Source organism: Seriola dumerili, unplaced genomic scaffold (genome assembly GCF_002260705.1).
Source record: "Seriola dumerili isolate Sdu_G_001 unplaced genomic scaffold, Sdu_1.0 BDQW01000066.1, whole genome shotgun sequence".
Classification (NCBI taxonomy): Eukaryota; Metazoa; Chordata; class Actinopteri; order Carangiformes; family Carangidae; genus Seriola; species Seriola dumerili.
This window is the reverse complement of record NW_019174321.1, coordinates 724,348-744,217: the sequence shown is the minus strand read 5'-3', so window position 1 is coordinate 744,217 and position 19,870 is coordinate 724,348. Positions and strand designations below refer to the sequence as shown.

The following is a 19,870-nucleotide window of genomic DNA, read 5'->3' as shown; positions in this document are numbered from 1 at the left end:
ATTCCTCACTGTCAAGACATTATTTGTTTTTTAATGTGTTAATGGAGTTTCTCCAAGTTCTTTCAGCTCATTTCTGAAGTTGTTTGGCAGCTCGTCACTGAAGCTCCAGTTCAATCAATTGTCCTCCATTAGTACTGCACTTAGCATGGCCTCTAGCTTATCAATGTCAACTGTCAATCAACATTATGTGTCATTTTTTTTTAGCTTTTTATTTTCCTTTTCTACCAGGGTTCAACAGACACCCCCCCACCACCCCCACCCCCCATGGCCCCTCATATTGGCAATATTTGCAATGACAGCCCCTTTAAAACCTCCAAACCCCCACCACCACTGACGATGTGTGCTGCATCTACCCACTGCCTGCATGTGAGGCGTTTAGGAGACATCTCTATATTCGAGCATCTGCTGATCTAGTCTACATTTGGTTGAGGGTGGAGGGTTTTTCAAGGGGCTTCTCCCCCCAGAGTCAAGGAACACCACTGGCAAAGATATGTTTACTAAAAGAAAAAATATGTGGGTAAAAACAGTCATCTCTGACAGCTGATGAAATCGGGGTAAAACAACATTTGGGTTAGATTAGGCATAACTAATGAACACATAATGAGTCCAATTACCATGATGCAACACTTGCATGTCAGCGGAATACATCTGCAATTAATCAATAGAGCAGAAAATTCAGAAAGATTAACAGACGTGGCTTTAAGAAGTGGGGCTGATTGTCTTCTGTCATGATAACCTTGACTGGAGTTTGAGCTGTTAAATGTATTCATACCGAGGAAATCTATACATCCATCAATCAACCAAGAACTCACAGCAGCAGCTGCACTCTTGAAAAATATATAAAGTCAATTTCATTTTGTACTTTCTGGCATTTTACATCAAATTTTCTCTCCTTTTGAAAGGAGCCTCTGTGGAGGTACACCGCTGACATGTCTGCCAAATTTTCTGCTCGGGAATATCTGGATTGCCTACCACCGCACTGTTCGCTGTGCTGGAGGCTTTGTGCAGGCCTACCACACATAAAAAAAAATAAAAAATAACACGTCAAATCCATTAATATTCTCAGCAAACACACTCAAAAAACTCAACTTGTTAAAAGCCGTAGTTATCAATTTTCTACAAGCTCACATCTTAAAACGGTGCGACCTTGACACACTGGAGGAGGAAGTGAGGATGTGTGGCTGTGTTCAGAAGTCTGAATGAGAGAGTGAACTGTGAATCTCTCAGAGAGAATGAATGCACATACATGTGTAATAAGGGGGTTTACTGGTGTTTTTCAATGACACATCTCCACCTAGAGGCGATTGAAGTAATCACACCTCACCTGTACAGTCAGTGAGAGCGGCCACAGCCCCTCAGGCTTATCTAGAGATTGCAGGAGGAAGCAGATGTGTAACACTGAGGTGTGTGTGTGTGTGTGTGTGTGTGTGTGTGCGTGTGTGTGTGTGTGTGTGTGTTCCAGTTTCAGGTTTTGGAGCGTTTCAGCAGAACAGGGACACAGCAGGTTGATGTAAATGTTTGATTCAGTCTCTACTGTTTTAATAGAAAATGTGCATTGTTTTCATTTATGTAGGATTTTTTTTTACATATTGGTTTCTAATATGATATGACATATATTGTTTGTGTTTGTATCCGTTTATCGCAGGGAGGAGCTGACGGCAGCATGGTGTCGGGGCAGGAGGCGGCGGGTACATCCTGGAGAAGGCTGCCAGTCAACCACAGGGCTGAAACACAAGAGACACAAAACCGTTCACACCTGCGGGCAATTTAGAGTCATGCCAGTTCACCTAACCCTGTCGCATGTCTTTGGAGCCACACAATCACAGGGAGAACACACAGACTCCAGGACGTTCCTGCTCTAAGGGAGTAGAGCTAAACGCTGCACCGCTGCGGCGCCCATCTTCTATTCAGTCACGAAATATGTGGGAACGTTAAAATAGGGCATTTCTGTGAATTCTGCAAATGGTAATTTACAAGGCTGTCTTCCAAAAGTTATGTAAGATCTGAAAATGATATTTTTGTGTTGCATTTTTTAAAATGTAGTTTTGAGGCATTGATGTCAAAATTGAAGTTGTGCAAAGTGGAAAATATATATTTGGTTTTATTTGCAGGACTTGTTGAAATGCACCTCCACCAAAAAAAAAAAAAAAATCAGCTCAAAGCTCAAAGTTTTGTTCTTGCCTTTCGCCTGACAACGCAGGCTTTTACAGGCCTGTCCTGACTAATGCTGAAAGTCTCAAAACAACAAAGAACATTTCAAGCTTTGTGCATTCACACTCTTTTTCTGAACCCAGCCAAGATCATTACAGCCCGGCTTAGGAAATGGGCTGACGCTGGCGTGACTCAGTCGCTGACTAAGGCCTGTGACTGTGAGAAACTGATTTAGGAGCTTCATTCACTTTTAATTCCTGCTGCGTGCTCATACATATCTGTGTTATTTGTATGTGTGTGTGTGTGTGTGTGTGTGTGTGTGTATGTGTGTGTGTGTTCAGGTGTGTTTGTTTGTGTGAAGTTTAGATGCATCTGGTTGTGTGTTTTTGTTCATCTGTATTTGGACACCACTTTGGGTTCATATTTTGAGCTAACGTGTTTAATTTGACCACTCATTATATGGGTCTGTTGTGAGTGTTCAAAAGTGGATATTTTTTAATCAATTTCATGTGTAACCCTTACGATATAATTACAGCTGTAATGATGATTTGTGAGTCCAGTAAATTACACGAGGGCAGTTTTTATTCGTCTGTAAAATAATAAGTGGAATTTGCCTTTTAAAGGCCCCATGATTTCCATGTGTAGTGTGATTATAGATCAGCTCTAGCTTCTATATTAAAACTGTGAAAGTGTCAAAGCCTCAGTCCACAGAGAAATGCACACAGCCTGTATTCAGAAACTGAGCCTTAAAACCAGCCGCCGGGACTTCCTGGAACTTTGTGATGTCACAACAAAGCTGTCACCGCCCTAAGCCACACCCCGAAGCTCAGAGCCTCCTCTCTTCTGATTGGCTCACCAACCTGTTGTTGCTAGAGCTCCAAAGAGAAGCCTGAGAGAGGAGATGTAAAACTACACTGAGATATCTTCTAATGGATCAACTCTTCAAATGAAACACAGGAAAAGTGTAAAATATGGGACCTTTAATAGAGGCCATCTATGCCCTTATGTGTCACTACCTTTTGTGCATTAAAGTACCGTACACTCAGAAGAGAAGCCTGCCTCGGATGAGAGAGGAAATGAGAGCATGGAGGTTATTAAACAGCTCTTCCCATAAAAGACGCTTCATTGAATTAAGTTTAACTATTGAGGCGAATGACACAAGTTTCTCAGCATTAAATTTTCTTCTTTTTTTTTTTTACTCTCCACCTTCCATCTCTCTTTCACTTTCCCATCTTCCTCCTCATCTTCCTTTATCTCCCAGCCATCCCCTCTGGGTCAAGAGCAGCATATTATCTGATCTCTCTCCACTCTAATGTTGATGCAGTAAAGGCAGAAAATAAAACCCATAAAACCTTTATGGCTTCGATGCCCCCGGTAGATACAGCCGCCCGCCCTGTTCGATCGTGGGCTTTCCCTGAAAGAGACTCTGGAACACATACACTGCCCCACCATCGTGTGAAAAACCTGCCGCGTTTAGATTTTGGAAAAAAAACAATTATTTTCTAAACGTCCAGACGAAAAATGAGATGTCCTTCGACTGCAAAATGTATGTTTTAAAAATCATATACTGAAACCTGCGTAGGCTGCAGGGACATATTTCCAGGGCAGCAATGAGCTTCAGCCAGAAGTGACCGATCTAAATTAAACAGCTTCTCTGCCGCTGTCATTATAGAATTCAGTGTTTCCACCGTCAGTCAGGTCATAAAGGGCCAAATCAGTTTATAGTGCCACTCCTCAGGCCGCGTGTTTCCTTACATAAAAATGATCCCGGTGAGATCAACCCCCGGGGGGCGGTCTACAGAATTTAAATAATAACTTAAAAAACCAAATTCATGTCAGCTACCTTATTTATGTGCACTGCTTTCACGTCAGCTCAGAGTGAGAGTCTCTGCTCTCCGTTTCACAGCAGAGGAGAGACAAGAAGGCGACTCATGCAATAAAGGCTTTTCTCATAAATCTCTCTAAAACCAAAGACGGACAGACGGCGACCCCGAGCATCTGAAAGTGCGGAGAGGATGTTAGCGGGGGAAGCTAGTCCTGGCCAGAAAACTTGAACAAAGAAAAGCTTTTGTTTTGCATCTCATTTGCCTCTGTGATTACCTTCAGTAATCCCACTGGCCTCAGATGTGTCTCTGCCTCTTTGAATGTATCTCACTTTTACATAAACATCCCTCCTGGACATTTTAAATTATCTACTTTCTTTATATGTGTCTTGTGTTTCCGATCGTCTCTCTGTTCCCCTCTTCCTCTTTATTCCATTGCCTCCAGTGTTTCTTTCTACCCAATTTTTTCTGCATATTGTCCTTTAACTTACCTCCCTCTCTGCCTCTCTTGTTCCCAGCTCTCCCTGTACCCCCGCTGTTTCCCCCCTTCATCCCCCTCCTCTGTTTCTCCTCCTTTTTTCATGCCCCTGCGATGTATCATAATCAGCATTAAACCTACAGTAACAGGATACTGTGCAATAGTGTGTCACATATACATTACCCCGTTGCCGTTGTCAGGTAAAAACTTTGCATCTCAACGATGTGACGGTCGCTCATTGTGATGAATCTACTGAGAATAATCAGCTGTTACTGCGGCTCCTCTCAGGAGCTGGAGGAGACCAAACACAGGGCTAAAAGAGACGTCAACAGACCTCAAAAAATCTGACGTTGCAGGTTTAAAGAAAGAAACAGGACAATGATTTTATAACTGCGACATCGTCTGACAAAATCACCAAACACATAAATAAAAGACAAAGACTGTGCCGTGATTTATTCTTATTTAGTCTCTAACACGGCTCACAGCCTCTGTCAGGTAACAGCCTTTTAATAGTCAGGTATTTATTTCTGATTACCTCTGTTTGATGTGTAGAATTGGTCATATCGATATTTTAGAACGAGGTTTTGCTTTCAGTTGCTCCTGTTTGCCGTAATAAAGTTACTGCATTACATGTTCATACAAACTGAACACTTCCTGTAACTGTTTTCAAATTAAAGGCCCTTTAACCCCTAATTTCTTATCAGCCCAAAAAAAGGTACTTCATATTAAGCTAAAAGGCCACAGTACAAAACAAACTGAGAGGTGGAGGATGGTGACACATATAGTTATGACAGCTGTTAAAATTCTGATGGTAAAATTATGATTATCTCTCTTTCTGTTACTGCTTCTGATCAAGTCAAAATAAGACCAGTGCCGTCTCTTTCCAAATGTAAGTGAGTCTCCAATTTGTCCATTGAAACTGTTTCTGAACGCAGCAGCCGGGCTCGAAGAGAACATGTCATCTGGCAACTTGGACGACGTCAGACAAACGCACAAAACATTTGGATGCGTGTATAATTATATGTAATAGAGGTTGAGGTCCATGCAAATTACTGGAGTTTCCCAGGAGAAACCACAAAATGGAAGGGTGCCACAAGATTACCTAGAAATTCGGGAGCGTTGGCAGGTATGCATATAACTCAAAGGCACATATTCCTCATTGTCACACTACGAGGAAAGTGAAAGGATCAACAAATAAAAAATAGGATTCATCATCCAGGATTCATGAATGTTTTCACCAAACTTTGTGCCAATCCATCACGAAGATGTTGAAATATTTCACTGAGTAAATTGAAACTTTGACTTCAGTAGATGGAAAATCGGGGGGATCACTGAAGTCATTCTTTCTCTGGGCACCGGGGACATCTACACCAAATCCATCCAGAGGCTGCTGAGCTAGATTCCTCTGCTGGATGTCGTAAACTGTACATGTCTAAGGGGGAACATCACCTCAGCCGAGTACATCACTTTTACAAAAGGTTTTCTACAGATTTCTATAGATGTAACCCAGAAAATGGGTGATTCAGCCCGAGCTGACATCCAACACAGAAAAACGCGAGATACAGAAATAAAACCGTTCAATAACTTAATAAAAAGAAAAACCTCTACAAACCACGATCTGTTTGATTCTCTGAACCTCAGTCTCACCCTCCAGCGTGTATTTGCTTCCCAGCCTATCATTATATTAGCATTGTTGTCTTTACATATTTAGCCTCCTGCGCCCTCAGTAGGATGTGAAAGGGTAAGAGCAAGCTAGTGATTCATACTCGACTAAGACAAGTGCAAAAAAAAAATGCACAGGACTAACTTCACCTGGAGGCATCTGGTGGTTTGTGAAAATTGTAGAGATCTTCAGTGATTTCAGTCTTCTGGGAACTCGGCATGGCTGTAACTGGTAAAGGATAAATCCAGTGGAGATTGCCCACGGTACCTTGGTAAAGATTCATTTCCTTTGACTGTCTTACTGTGCAATTTACTTTGGGGATGTGATGTTTTTGTTCTTCTTCTTCTTCTTCTTTTTCTGCCGTAGAGGAGAAAGGATCGGAGGCAGAGTTGGAGTTTAAATCACACTTAAGTATTTTACAGCTCATATTTTCAGAATAACTCTCTTGCTACTTTATTCATCCTGTATGTCATTTTATATTAAATAACTGTAGTAACAACTGCAGAGATTATGTGTCTCCAATCCTGTGAAAAGCACTACAAAAAAACTTGCACTGCAAAATTGGAAATAGTGATTGTGTGTGTGTGATTTTATAGGAATATGTTTCTTTCTGCTCTAGGTTGGAAAATATGGAAGCTGCAGTGGAAATTATTAATGATGCCTCTCATAACATTTTGGCTGTAAATTCAAGAGGCCCATCCACTGCAGCCACTCAGCATGGAGAGCCATTTGCAGAAGTGCGGATCTGTCAAACGAGCGAAAAACACGAAAGGAAACGAGAAAGACGACATGGCAGCGCTTGGTAAGTAAAATTCTATGTTTCAACACACTTTCTCAGGGCTATGCACCACTACTGTATGATATGTTGACACTGTTCTCAACAGAGAAAATAACACTATTTGTTGTTTGTTCAGACACAGATGCTTCCCCGTCAAGCTGCACCTCTTGCAGTTGTGAAAATAACTGTCGTCAGCTTTAAGTATTGATGCTGAAAGTGGCGAGAAGTTCAGGTTATTTAGGTTCACATCCCACACATCCTATCGACACTCGACTGGGGCCGTATTACAGATGCTTCCTACAGATCCTGTCTTAACTGTCTGGTAACCATGGTAATTAGGGTTAGGACTGATCTAGGAAAGAAGCCGTTACAGGTCAATATCTCCTAAGTCAATGTTCCTGTTTTATCTGAATAAAAAAAAATAAAAATACAAGCTTCCTAACTTCTCAAAATCTTAAATGAACTCTCCTAACTTTAGGATGAACTGTTAATCTGTCCTAACTTTCACTTTTGGACCACTGAACTGACTTGCTCCCATATCACTGCTTGTTTATTTCTTTTACACAAGCAATGAAATGTCAACAGGCTGAACTTAGTCACTGAAAGACTCATGGCAGACACTCATGATGTGTTGTGTTCGTTAGTAGATACAGGCTATCTTAACCCACTCTCTCTCTCTCTCGCTCTCTCTCTCTCTCTCTTATCTCCTGAGTTAGCATCATTGTAAATTTCCCAAAAAGGACATCTTTGGATTTTTCTACAGATGTCACCTCTAAAAGTGCCTGTCGTTGTTTTAGTTCCACTTTTTGTACGTTTCAACAAGGAATCAAAACAATACATCAGTGAGACGAGATGAGAAAAGTAGCGTTGGTTGCTAGGTAACATACATAAAGGATGATAAACGATGTTGGATTGAGTATTTAGGATTTCTTATCCTGAGATAAGATAGGTTCCTAAAGCTAGTACAAACAAATCTTCTCTTATGCTCTTCCTATCACAAGACTTAAGAGTGGAAGTTTCTGTAATACAGCGTCTGGCCTCCATGGACTCCTCCCACTTAGGCTCTTTTAACCGCGTCCTAAAACAGGGGTTTACAAAAAAATATATAAGTATAAAAAAATGTAAATAGTTTTTGAATGTTTTAAAACCATTTCGTGTTTGCTATACCTCCGTCTGATTGTGCGCTAAAAGATCACATCCATGGCAAAAGCTGAAGAATCAAAATGGATAGCTGGTTAGCAACAGGAAGAGTTAAAAGGAAAGCGAGTCCAGACACAGATGCTGAATCAAAAAGTGACCCAACATGTTTGAGATTTTCAAGTGACCCATGAGTTGGAAAAGTTTGGGAACCACTGCCCTAAACTTTACCAAGTAGCAGACCAGCTTCAGGTGTTGAGCATTTAATTTAAATACTTAGCTCTGATTTGGCAGCGATTAATGACCTCTTATTGTTTTTGTTTTTTTTTTAATTCACTGAGACGACAAAATCCACATGAGGAGGAAGGCGGGGAGGATGAATAATGGCAGACCGCTGTTTGTTTCCAGTTTGAAAAAAATAAAAAAATCTTTAGAAATGCATCAGAAGAAACAGGTAAACGAATTTCCTTTCTAATAAGTACGAATTTCATTACGGGCCCAGTAGGCGGTGGAAATAATGTTAAAGAGTTCCATACAAAATGAGAGAGAATCTCAGTAATCAACCGATGTAAAACATAAATGAAAATGATAATGAAATTCAGACAACTGCACAGAAATTATGCAGAGAGTGGGAACCACAGGGGCCGAGAGAAACAGACGTGTTGACACTGTGCAGACACAGAGCATGTGGGCAATTCACATTAAACTGGGAGACAGAATCACACAGCCGGTAGATCCAGGGTGCAGTGATTGGGCCAAGAGGAGGTGTCACCTGGCTCTGCTCCTGATTAACTATTTACAACTTAAGATTAGAGACGGCATGAATTATTAACATGGCACTCACTGCTGAGACACACACAAGAAGAAAAAAAAGGGGGTAAGAGAGGAAGGAAAGAACGAGAACAAAAGGAAGATGCTCATGGGGGAACGAGGGATGACGGCAGTCGAGGAGAGCGTGGAAAAAGAAAGAAGGTAAGGAGCATAAAGGGATTCTTGGATGGAGAGAAGATGATAGTGGATTAGTAAGGGGATATAGGAAGGAGGGAGAAGGTACGGGTGACATAAAACAATGAAGTCATAGGGAATGGGAGAAGAGAAGACAGGCCAAGTGGGCAAGAGGAGAGAGAGACAGAGCTGAGAGAAGAAAGGAGCGAGGGAGGAATGGGAGTCTGGGGAAGGCTGACAGAAAGGAAATGATACAGGCTTAGAGGAGGAGAGGAGGGAGAAGCAGGGCAGGGATTGAGGCGAAGGACTAGCAGCTCACCAGGGACTCAGGGAGGACAAGACAGGTTTAGCTGAGGAGAGGGAGAGAGAGCAGGGGAGTCTGGGCGATAGCAGACAGGATTGACTCGAGTGGTAGGAAAGCAGACAGGGGGGACGGGTGGTGAGAGAAATACCAGAAAATGGGAGAGAGGAAAAGAAGAGAAAGAAAGAATAGAAAGAGGAGGAGGGAGGAGGAAAAAAAAAAAACCCCACCAGCCACAGAGGAGATGAGAAAGCACAGTGACCACAACAGAGCTGCTAACTGGCTTAGAGAGATACAGTCCCTTCAGCTAATCCGTGACTGTGTGTTGCTAACATCATCCAGGCCTTATTTGATATAAAAAGGTCAGACTTTACTTTAGGAATTCTTTCCCAAAAGTTCTGCGAGGCAAATCTTATCTCTCGCCGCTCGTTGATTGTCGTTGAAAACAACAAGCTAATACAGAAAATATAGCAATGGCAGACTGTGTGGAGTAAGGTTTTTTTTTTTTTTCCAACCTTAAAAAACAATAAAATTTGGCTTTTTCATTCCACTCATCTTCACAAATGTCAACGTAGCTGTGTAACCCGCCTCCCCACCCTTCCCCTTCCATCAGCCAGCCTTCTGTCTGTGTCTCCACAACCTCTGTAGTCCAGGTCCCTGGTGCCCTGAAAGCCTGGTGTTTCAGCTTCCTGAGCCCGGCCTTCACCAGGTCCCACAGCGTCGGCCTGCCAAGCCTTCAGCAAATCAGTTGGAGAGCCACCCTGAGTACCAGCAGGCATCATCTGTGAGCTCGCAGCTTGTCACCTAACTGCTTTTCACCGAACTCTGAAGTACTTTCCATTTCTCTTCTCCTGTATTTTCTCCTGTCAGCCGGTTTGCTCTCTGCCCTCCTGTGTCAGAACCTGTTAGCCCTCCCTCCGCACATAATCATCTAGTCCCCCAGTTTATTATTACTACTGTTAATTTCTTTCTAATTTTTTCAAGGACTTGGCTTTGATTTATTCACAAATGTAGATATTCCTCTGAACAGAGAGAACAGCCGGTTAACACCAGCTCCCCGGTGAGGTAACCTTTGCATTATTGAACCTGCAGGTTTCTGATGACTCGTATAGTGATGACTTGTTTTACAGGAAATTCATTTCTGATGATTTAAAGTGAGTCAGAATCATCTTCTCATATCTTTACTGCAGAAACACATAGCTACATAGCCGAACTCACAACATACACACACAAAAAACAGTCCTAAAAATGCCATATTGAGCATGAGTATGTGCCTATTTAGATTTACATTCTGCACAAGTGTTTCACTTTTACAAGAAAAAAGGCTTCAAGGATGAGAACTATTTTTTCCCCGGACTAACAGTATCTTTGGATAATCTAAACTAGTATAATATCTCAAGAAAGTCTTTTTACTAAAACAGGTACTGGAAAGTGGGGAGTCTTCTTATTTTTGGGCCAACACAGTAGTTTCATAGCACTCGGCTCATTTAACCTATTAAAACCTGAGGCGCCGTTTGAAAACAACCTCCTTAAACCTGTAGGTTTTCTGAAAAACTTGACGTTCCCTGAGACCTTTATTACTCAGCCTCTGAAGTAGAGAGAAACATGAAATAAAAACCATTTGAGACCTTAAACCCTTTGGCCTTTTCCTTTTCTATCTGCTTCAGAGGCTAAGAAATTAAAGTTTTAGTGACTACCTCTAGCTAGCGCCACTGGCTCGCTTCCCCATCATCCTCTGAAATGCCTCACGCCGAGCCTTGACTAGCTGGTTAGCAACTTAGCAGGTTGAAATCAGCGTCTGAATCTTCGAGGTCATTGTTTTTATTGGTTTCATCCAGGTATCTGCTGCAATCTGCTTCAAAACGCATTAAAACCGACACAGTCATATAGGCTACTATGCATGTACAGTACGCCACATCCGGTCTTAGTGGGTTAAAGTACATCGTCCCTGTTCCTGTTTGTCTTCCCAGTTTATTTACAGCAGTTAGTACTGGTTTCTGTTAACCGTAATTAGTCCTTCCTGAAACTTAACCAAGTGGTATTTTGAAAGAGTTGTTGCTCTTTTCTGTTCCTCAGTAAAACAAACCTGCATCTGTTCTTCCCTCAGAGGCCTTTTCTAGCTTCTCTCCAAAGCCTGTCTCTGCAGCTCCGTGGCAGCTCTCCCACACAGTCCCATCTCCAGTGGCCATGTCCAGTTTAGGCTGTCCAACAGAGCAGTCCTGTCCAAGTAAACAATCCATCTTGCTTTTTCTGAGCCCAGGATGTCCTCTACTCTACCATTTGTAGGCCCCCTAAAATTATACAGTATGTACAGAGATACACCACCTTTAAAACTTTTCCTTTTGGCAAGGATACCATTTGAAAAAAAAAGGGTATTTGGAAAATTCAAAAAGTAAATTAAAGTTACCTGCTATGGCTGAATGACTTTTCTTAGAGTCCCACCAATGTTTAGTATCCCTGAGGTGAGGATAGCACTTAAGCCCCGCAGAGCCTGGGGAGATGAAGTAGATGCCCTCCCTCCACCTTCAGCCCTTTGAATGTCTGTAGTGGCGTGGTAGTTTGGAGTTTATAAAACTGGAACTGGCAACGTATGTATATAAAGATGGACGTAGCCTCTGTGATGTCACACACAGGTTTCTGAAGAACGGTTTTGGAAGCTCAGAGTGGGCGGCTCCACCGTTGCCATCTTGGCAGTGCCTGACTCTGCCTAACTCCTGGCTAACCCAAAAATGGGCAAAGAGGTGGGGCGCATGTGGAGCTGAGACTTTGATGCATGCCGGTTTAATAACTACTGCAGACATACACTCTCATTTGCATCGTGAGCACAGCTGACTAATTAACTGGTTAACGAACTAAGCTAACAAGTCAAGTATGGTGAGCACAGACACAGATTACTTGCTAATTAGTGCTAATGCTAAACACGAGCTAAACACTAACACATAAATAAAATCATACTAGAATTTCACTCACCTCATAATACAGACGCACTTCTTCACATTCTGTTTGTCAGTTAACCAACAAGTCAAATTATCTGTCCGATATTTGCATGAAAAATCCTCCAAAAGGCACCAACACCACAACACACAGCTGAGAGGTCACATTCAGTGACGATGACGGCACTCACTCAAAGTGGCCCCGCCCTCAGTTATGTATAACTTAATCCTCAACAAAAATTCACCCCCATTCAGTTGTCATGAAGATGGAAATTAGCTTTACTGACTTTGTACCAGGTTGTGAACAGTTTGTGAAAAGTTGGGCATTTTAACAAGAGAGTCTCACTCACTTTTGGAGCCAGACTCAATTGGTGATCAGAGGAACTGCCATGGCGTTGTAAATTGCGATTTTAAGCTAGCTGCCTTAGCATTAGCGTTAGCATTAGCATTTTTTTTTTTTTTGGTGAAAAAAAACAGAAAGGGTCAAAGCATTAGCATTAGCAGCTAGCTTACTGGCATTGGATATTGATGAATGAATTGAATGATTTCATTATAAGATTGCAAAATAACAAGTGGGGGGGCTAACTTGCATTAGTATTAGAAGCTAGCATGAGATTGCAAATAACAAGTGGGAGGGTAGCTAGCATTAGCAGCTAGCTTGCTGGCATTGTTCACTGATGAATGAATTTAGCATTTTATGTCTAACTGATTGATCAGTCCAACAGCAATTCTTTCCCAACAGGTGCTTCCCACCAGGCAGTTTCTTTAGGATGAGGTGTAATTCAGGCAGAGTTTATGTTGTTTCAGCGGCGTTTACATGCCACTTCCTCTGCCTGAACTACGTGTACCCAGGACCAGAGTCTACAGGAAGAGGAAGGCGGCTCGAAGCTGCTGTGGCAGAGCGGCTGCCAACGTCATACATCTGCAGCAAGTGTGGCCAACCCAGAAGGATTGACACTGACCACTTGTTGAGCATTTTTTTGCTGAGGAACCTAAAGACAGAGTCCTTCCAGAAATAAACACACGGCACAAACGAGACAAAGGAAAAGAAAAGAAAAACAGACAGTGGTTAAGACGATTTAAAAATAAAAAAAGATATTAAAAGAAACATGGGCCTACACACTGGTGGGACGTGTAAATAATCAAAGCAAGTTTCCTAACAATAGAGCACTTATTAATAGCAAGAAGACTTTTAGAGCAACATTTATTATAATTAATTTAAGGTCTCTGAATTATTTATTCTGAATAAAGATTTGTCCCCAAATGACCTTTCCTGGTTTAATAAAGGTTAAATAATTAAATAAATGTGAGACTTCTTTTTCGCCCCCAGGGCTGCTTTTATCTGACCTAGTGAATATTATTCACTACATTATCAACAGGCTCTCTTCCGGAACAATGCCTCTTGAGGAGAAAAAAAAAAAATCAAGATGAGCATGACTCCCTGACATAGTACTCCCTATGCGTGTGTGCATGTGTGTGTGTGTGTGTGTGCAGGTGCATGCATGAGTGCATTTACCTATATGGATGTGATGAGGGTGATTCCTGGTGCTATGAACTTGAATAATAACCCATTGTCTATGTGTGTGTGTGTATGTGTGTGTGTCTGTGTGTGTGTCTGTGTGTGTGTCTGTGTGTGTGCTCAAGTGTCTGTGTCTGTGACAAAATGACTCACTCAGTGCTTTGAGCCTTTATTAAGGTCTCCTCTGTCTTTTTTGTTTGTGTGTGTGTGAGTGTGAGTGTGAGTGTATTATCATGCGAGGGGAAAGAAATTATCTCGGGCTCAGACCACGACATAAAACACATCAAAATTCCAATTCCCCTGTAAAAAATGAGAAATATACAGCATACTCTACCTACAACATAAACAACTGATTTATCCTAATCCCTCAACTGCAATGCTCCAATCACAGCTGAGCATGACCTCTCAGTAGTTCAAACAATCTGCAAAACAAATGATCTTTTAGCCTTTAATCTTTTAGCCATGCATATAATCTTTCAACTTTATAACTTTGTAAAAGTGATACTATGGATCCCTAGATTTTGTCATCCTTTTTTGGGAACCTACCTGAACAACCACATAGGTGGTTCTGATACGACCCATAGGAGTGTCTCCTGGAATAAGACCCCTATGGCAGCAGGCGTACTGGACGTTAGTTGTCATGGTTACAATAATAAACACATGGAATGTACCGACAGTGGAATACGGGACTGACGGTGCTATGGTTACATCAATAAACGGTCAGATTTATTGATTGATTTGATTTGAGTTAAAATAAGTATTTCCTCAAGATTAGATGATCTTTGTTGTCATGGTTACAATAACGACATTGGTTAAGTTTGTTGTACGGTCGTGGATAATAGAAATAACATAAACTACTTTCACATGGGAATCGAACACCATCCACCCCGACCTCTTCCAAGCAGAGACTCTGCAGCTCTTTATACTACATCACCACTTTTTCGTTTACTCCTGTGATAATTACTACGACCACTAGGTGTCGCCTAACAACAAAACGTAACTATGGGTCATAATAACCTGCTGCACAGATGGCAAAATGCTAATGTTAGCATCTTATGTCAGAGCAGACAAACGCACTGTTTGATGCATTGCTTTAGATTTTGCTGTTGTGGTTTTGGTTTCTGGAAAGAAGATATAAACACACACGTGACAGACGTTACATTTACTAAACTGAACAGCTGTGTTTGGCTGAGAGGTTCAAATCAAATGGTCAGACGCACATACTGTACTGTATGCTGTATGCATGCCTGCACACACAGTGCAAATCACAGGTAGGTAACAATGTTGTCTTTCGTACCATGGCAACTACAGTGTGTATTTTCAAAAGATGTGTCCATGACTCGTGCAGCACTGAGAACATTAACACATATTCTATAATATGTGCAATTAAACGCAATACAAGCATAATTTACCATCAGAGATATGACGATGAAAGGTTGTTTTTTAAAGGTTGATCCTCCTCACAGTGGAAAAGTGACCACTGCTGTGTGGATGTAATATGCTACTTGTTATTGTTATTGTTGTTGTTGATGATTGTGATGATAACGATAATGGCAGGCTTCTTGTTGATGATAGGAATGACAATAGCAATGATGATTATGTCTGTGATGATGATGAAGAACATCTACATTCGTGATGCAGCAATGATTATAATAATGAACAGGAAGAGGAACAAAAACAAACTCTGGTTTAATTTTGTTAGCGGCATGGAAAAGAAGACACCACACCACCTGCAGAGCCCCTGGGAGCTGTGCATTTTAACTATCTAACATAAGACAAATGTGTGTCATCCGCGATAAGACGCACAGATGTGTTCAAAATGACACTCCTGTTTTAAGATTGAATCTGCTGCAAATTTTTGTCGTGTTATTCATTTGGTGATGATGATTGTAGGGGTGGTGTCAGTGGCAATGACAGTAATCATGATGAGGATAACGTTGACTGTGACAGTGATTATGATGAAGAAGGCAATAATGGTAATGAGAATGGATAGTAGAAGCCTGAAAGGGGAGAGCTGCAGAGCTGGGTTTCTGACGGCTGTGGAAGGGAGACGAATGAATAAAATGTCTCATTTCTTCTCCAGAGTACTCAGGAATAAACACCTTTTTCAACCTGTAATGGGGAAGAATATTGCACCTGATATTCTCCCTAATCTGACATGGAGACGGGACGACTGTGGCACTCCAAATACAAAAGAGAAAATGCATTGTGACACATTTGCTTTGCCCACGTAAGACAACCACCACCACTTTATGGCACCGTATGTTGTAAATAATACCAATTGTGTTGAAATGTAACACAGTTTCCAGAACAACTCATAATAATGATGCTTTCAAAAGCAGTGTCTTCAACAGCCAGGGGTCTATCAGTGCCTCGCAATCTTACTCTCAGCTCTCACATTTTGAGTTCTCTTTACATTGGTGACAGCCTCATCACTGTAGTTGAATTTGACTGAAACGTCTCCACTTTTTTGATGGATTGCCGTGAGATTTGCTACAGATATTCATGGTGCCCAGAGGTGAATCCTAATAACTTTGGTGATCCTCAGACTTCTCTTCTAGCACCACTATGACATTGACACTTGTGCTTTTGAGTGAAATATTTTTAGACTATTAGACTGGATTGCCATGGAATCTGTTACACTACAATCTCCTTCAAGATGAATTATGCTCCCTTAGTTTTTGATCTAGTTCCATCACCTGGTCAGATCTTTAATTAGTGCAGTGTTTTGCACAGCAGTTTATGACCAAATACTTGCAAAACGATTGATTATTTTCATCAGCCTCAGCTCTAATTTCTGTTTAGTGCTAATTAGGGAATGTTAGCATGCTGACATGCCAAACTCAGATGGTTAACATGGCATCAACATTATTCCCTCTTGACATCTGCATGTAAGAATTGTCCTTGTGAGCAGCTAGCATGCTGATGTTAGCATTTAGCTCATACAGAGCAGCTAGCATGGCTGTAGACTCTTGTCTTCTTAACAGAAAGTCTGTGCTACAGACTACATCAGATTGCAGACAGGGAAGGTCTGACACATAAAGATGCTAAATGAGTTGCATTATGGGACTTGTAGGATTCTGGGGGTGGGGGGGTGAGGGGTTTGGAGCTCGACCCATTTCAGGAACTCTGCAACATCAGTTTTGACCACTTTTCTTAAGAGCACACCTTTAATTTAATCAGTACATAATTCCATGCTGACTGTGCTTCATATATCCAAATGTTGGTTCTAAAGGAACGTTTAAAGTAACAAATATAATATCCTAATGCAGAAAATTTGATATGTTCATAGACAAGTTTAACAAAAACAATGGTCTTTGTAGTTTTTTTTTTTTTTCCATCACCACCGCCCTATAATTACTGATCTCTATAAATGCTGTTTACTGAAGGAATGCAATGAACTGTAACTGATGATTTGGTACTTCATATCTGTGCAGTGTTTCGCACAGTGTCCTGTAGGGTGTCTAATCGTTAGGGTGGCTGTTAGAAGCTTTGACGTCAGCAGGTTTGGTCTCAGTATTTATGTGCTTCCATGTGTGTTTTGCCTCTGTTTGTGTCTGTGGAAATTGTAATACTAAATGACTGTCTATGATCCTTCTCTTTTTCCCACCTCTTCAATTTCCTCCCTTTTTTTTTTTTTCCGTCTCCCCGTTTCTTTCTCATCCCTGTGCCTCCACCTCCACCCCTCCTGACTGGGGATTTCAGTTTGGCCTTGAGCAGTAATTTGGATTCCCATAGGGGCATGCGGTATTAGGAGTGGCTTTGAAGCGGCTCCCAACCCAACCCCCTTCCACACATCTTGAAAGCTGTTATCCTCATATTAAACATTGTTATGGAGCCACTGTGGCCTTGATGTGGTGACCAACCTTGACTCTTTGATTTAATACATCGTCGGTTGATCACACACAGAGACACCACCGCGTCCTCGCGCGCATGTGTTCTCTCAACGCATCCGTGCGTGCACACTCACCCTTATGCAATCCTCATGCACACCTTATACGCAAATGCCGCCTCATAGCCACACGCACACAATGACACGCACGCACACACTTCAAAGTGAATTAGGTTCAACAGACTTAACACTTAACAGCTTCAAAGGAGAAGAGGATGGTGTTTTGCATGAGACAAACTTTTATTGAACTTCATAGTTTGATGTCTGTTCTTTTTCATTTCCTTCCTCTTACAGATGTGAGATGACAGGATGTTTTTTTTTTTCTGTGTAAACGTTCACACACACACACACACACACACACACACACACACACACGCCCCCAGGTGATATCACAGTTAAAAATTAAATTAAAAAACATTTTTTCAACAATTTTTTTGTCTCAACATTCAATTATGAAGTGAAAGTTGTTTGTATGGCTGTAGTTCATCGTGATGTTGCATTGTTTCACTTTTACACAGTTCATGAAGCTCAACAAGATCAACACAACAGAACATCAGCCACTGCTTTCCAAAATATACTGTAAATGCTAACCAAGACAACTGTGAGCTAGCAAACGTGGATGTAATGAATGTAGGTTTCAAACTTTCGAATAAAAATCAGTTTTGAAAATGCTTAATGAGGAAGTTCGAGAACAGTGGCGATCCAACACTCTGGGGGGCATTTGCCTGGTTTGCTTTTGTCTTGTCTTGTTTTGTTTACAATCCTCTCCGCCACCTCTCGGACAGACGGTACAGTGAGCTCCCTCTCGTGTTAGCTTCTTCTTGGCCAACTCATCTGTACCAGTTCTGTTCCAGGTCATTCTTGGTCTTCCAGGTCGTCCTTTGCCTGAATGAGTCCATCTCTGTGCAACATACGAAACCGGATGGGCCAGCCATCGCAGGCATTTGCCTTAGCTCAGTGACGCTTTAGTTTCCCACCAACACTTGGATAGACATAACCTAGACGGACTTTTGTTCTTAGGCTGCGTCGATTCCAAGTGTTGCCATCCCGAAATACAAGAAATACACGTCACTAAATCATTATGAAACATTTCACGTTTCAATCTAGAGATGGAGTTCGTTATGCTTCAAACTGGCATTAATAAGAATAATTTTGACAGGATATATTTCACCAGCTTTATCAGTTTTTGAGTTGATTTTTTGAAATGTTGGACACAATGGAACAAAACCAAGCCAAAAGAAATTAAAGTCAAAAGAAATTAAAGCTGGCTCAGGTTGCAGAGCTGAGAGGACATGGCACACTGGAAATAATAACTTTAATGATAATGAGATTTAGTGTAGTACTCTCTCAATAATATATCTCTGTGAAGTACCTGGAAATATGTCGAGAGCAGCTCACAGGAGCATTAAAATGTAACACCAGAAGTCATTATAACAATTTATTAGAACAAATCCATTATAAATCCTCATAATTTCCAGCAGGGTGTTAACAGACAGCCTAAGGTGTTCAGAGAACAGTAGAGCTGCAGCGACAAATGCACACTGGAGGGAATAACTTGCACATGTGGGATTTTCACATTACATTCAGCAATTTCACGGTGAAATTTATTGTGACATAAACACAAGCATAAATACCATGTAAGTCAGGTATGCTGCAAGGAATGCTGGGCCCTCTGACTCTCTGATGTGTCTAACAATTAGCTCTTCAGTAGCTCTTAACAACTCTCAAGGTAACTCACTTTTCTTGAACTGTACGCTCTCTGACTCTTTTTAATACTGTATTGATCCACTGAAGGAGGTTTCTTTTATTTTTATTTTCCTTCATTGGCCACAGAACACGGTCAGCCACAGAGGTGCTGCTGGGGTCAGCAGGGAACAGTGTCACGCTCAAGGACAGCTTCTGTCAGAAGGTGGGGGTTGAACTCCGCCCTTCTGCTTGAAAAACACTGTCCCCACTTACCAGCTTTCAATCACTTGCCATTGTTACTCGAGGGTCTGCAGGTGACATCACTGGGTCTTCCTTAATATGAGCTCTGGGAATTTTCTTGGAATAGAATCTGAAAAGATGAGGAGAGCTGAGCTCCGAGATAACATACATGTAAAAATGATGGAAAATAGGTGGCCAAGAACGAGTACACAGCCAACAATGCTGAATGCGAATGCCTCATAATTCTTTGCCAGAATGATTACAAATAAACAGTGCAATATGAGGCTGTTCTCCTAAGGACAACAGCAGTATCATGTGGTTTCA

The 19,870-nt window shown here is 41.5% G+C and overlaps 1 protein-coding gene across 1 annotated transcript in view; it reads left to right on the top strand.

The window, feature by feature from the left end:
• The first annotated feature begins 6,832 nt into the window (after nt 1-6,832).
• LOC111219334 (poly(rC)-binding protein 4-like) overlaps nt 6,833-19,870 on the top strand; it is a 168,210-nt gene continuing 155,172 nt past the window's right edge. Inside the window, exon 1 of the mRNA XM_022741969.1 lies at nt 6,833-6,917. Within this exon, the coding sequence (XP_022597690.1) occupies nt 6,833-6,917 (85 nt within the window). The remainder of the gene's footprint in view (nt 6,918-19,870) is intronic.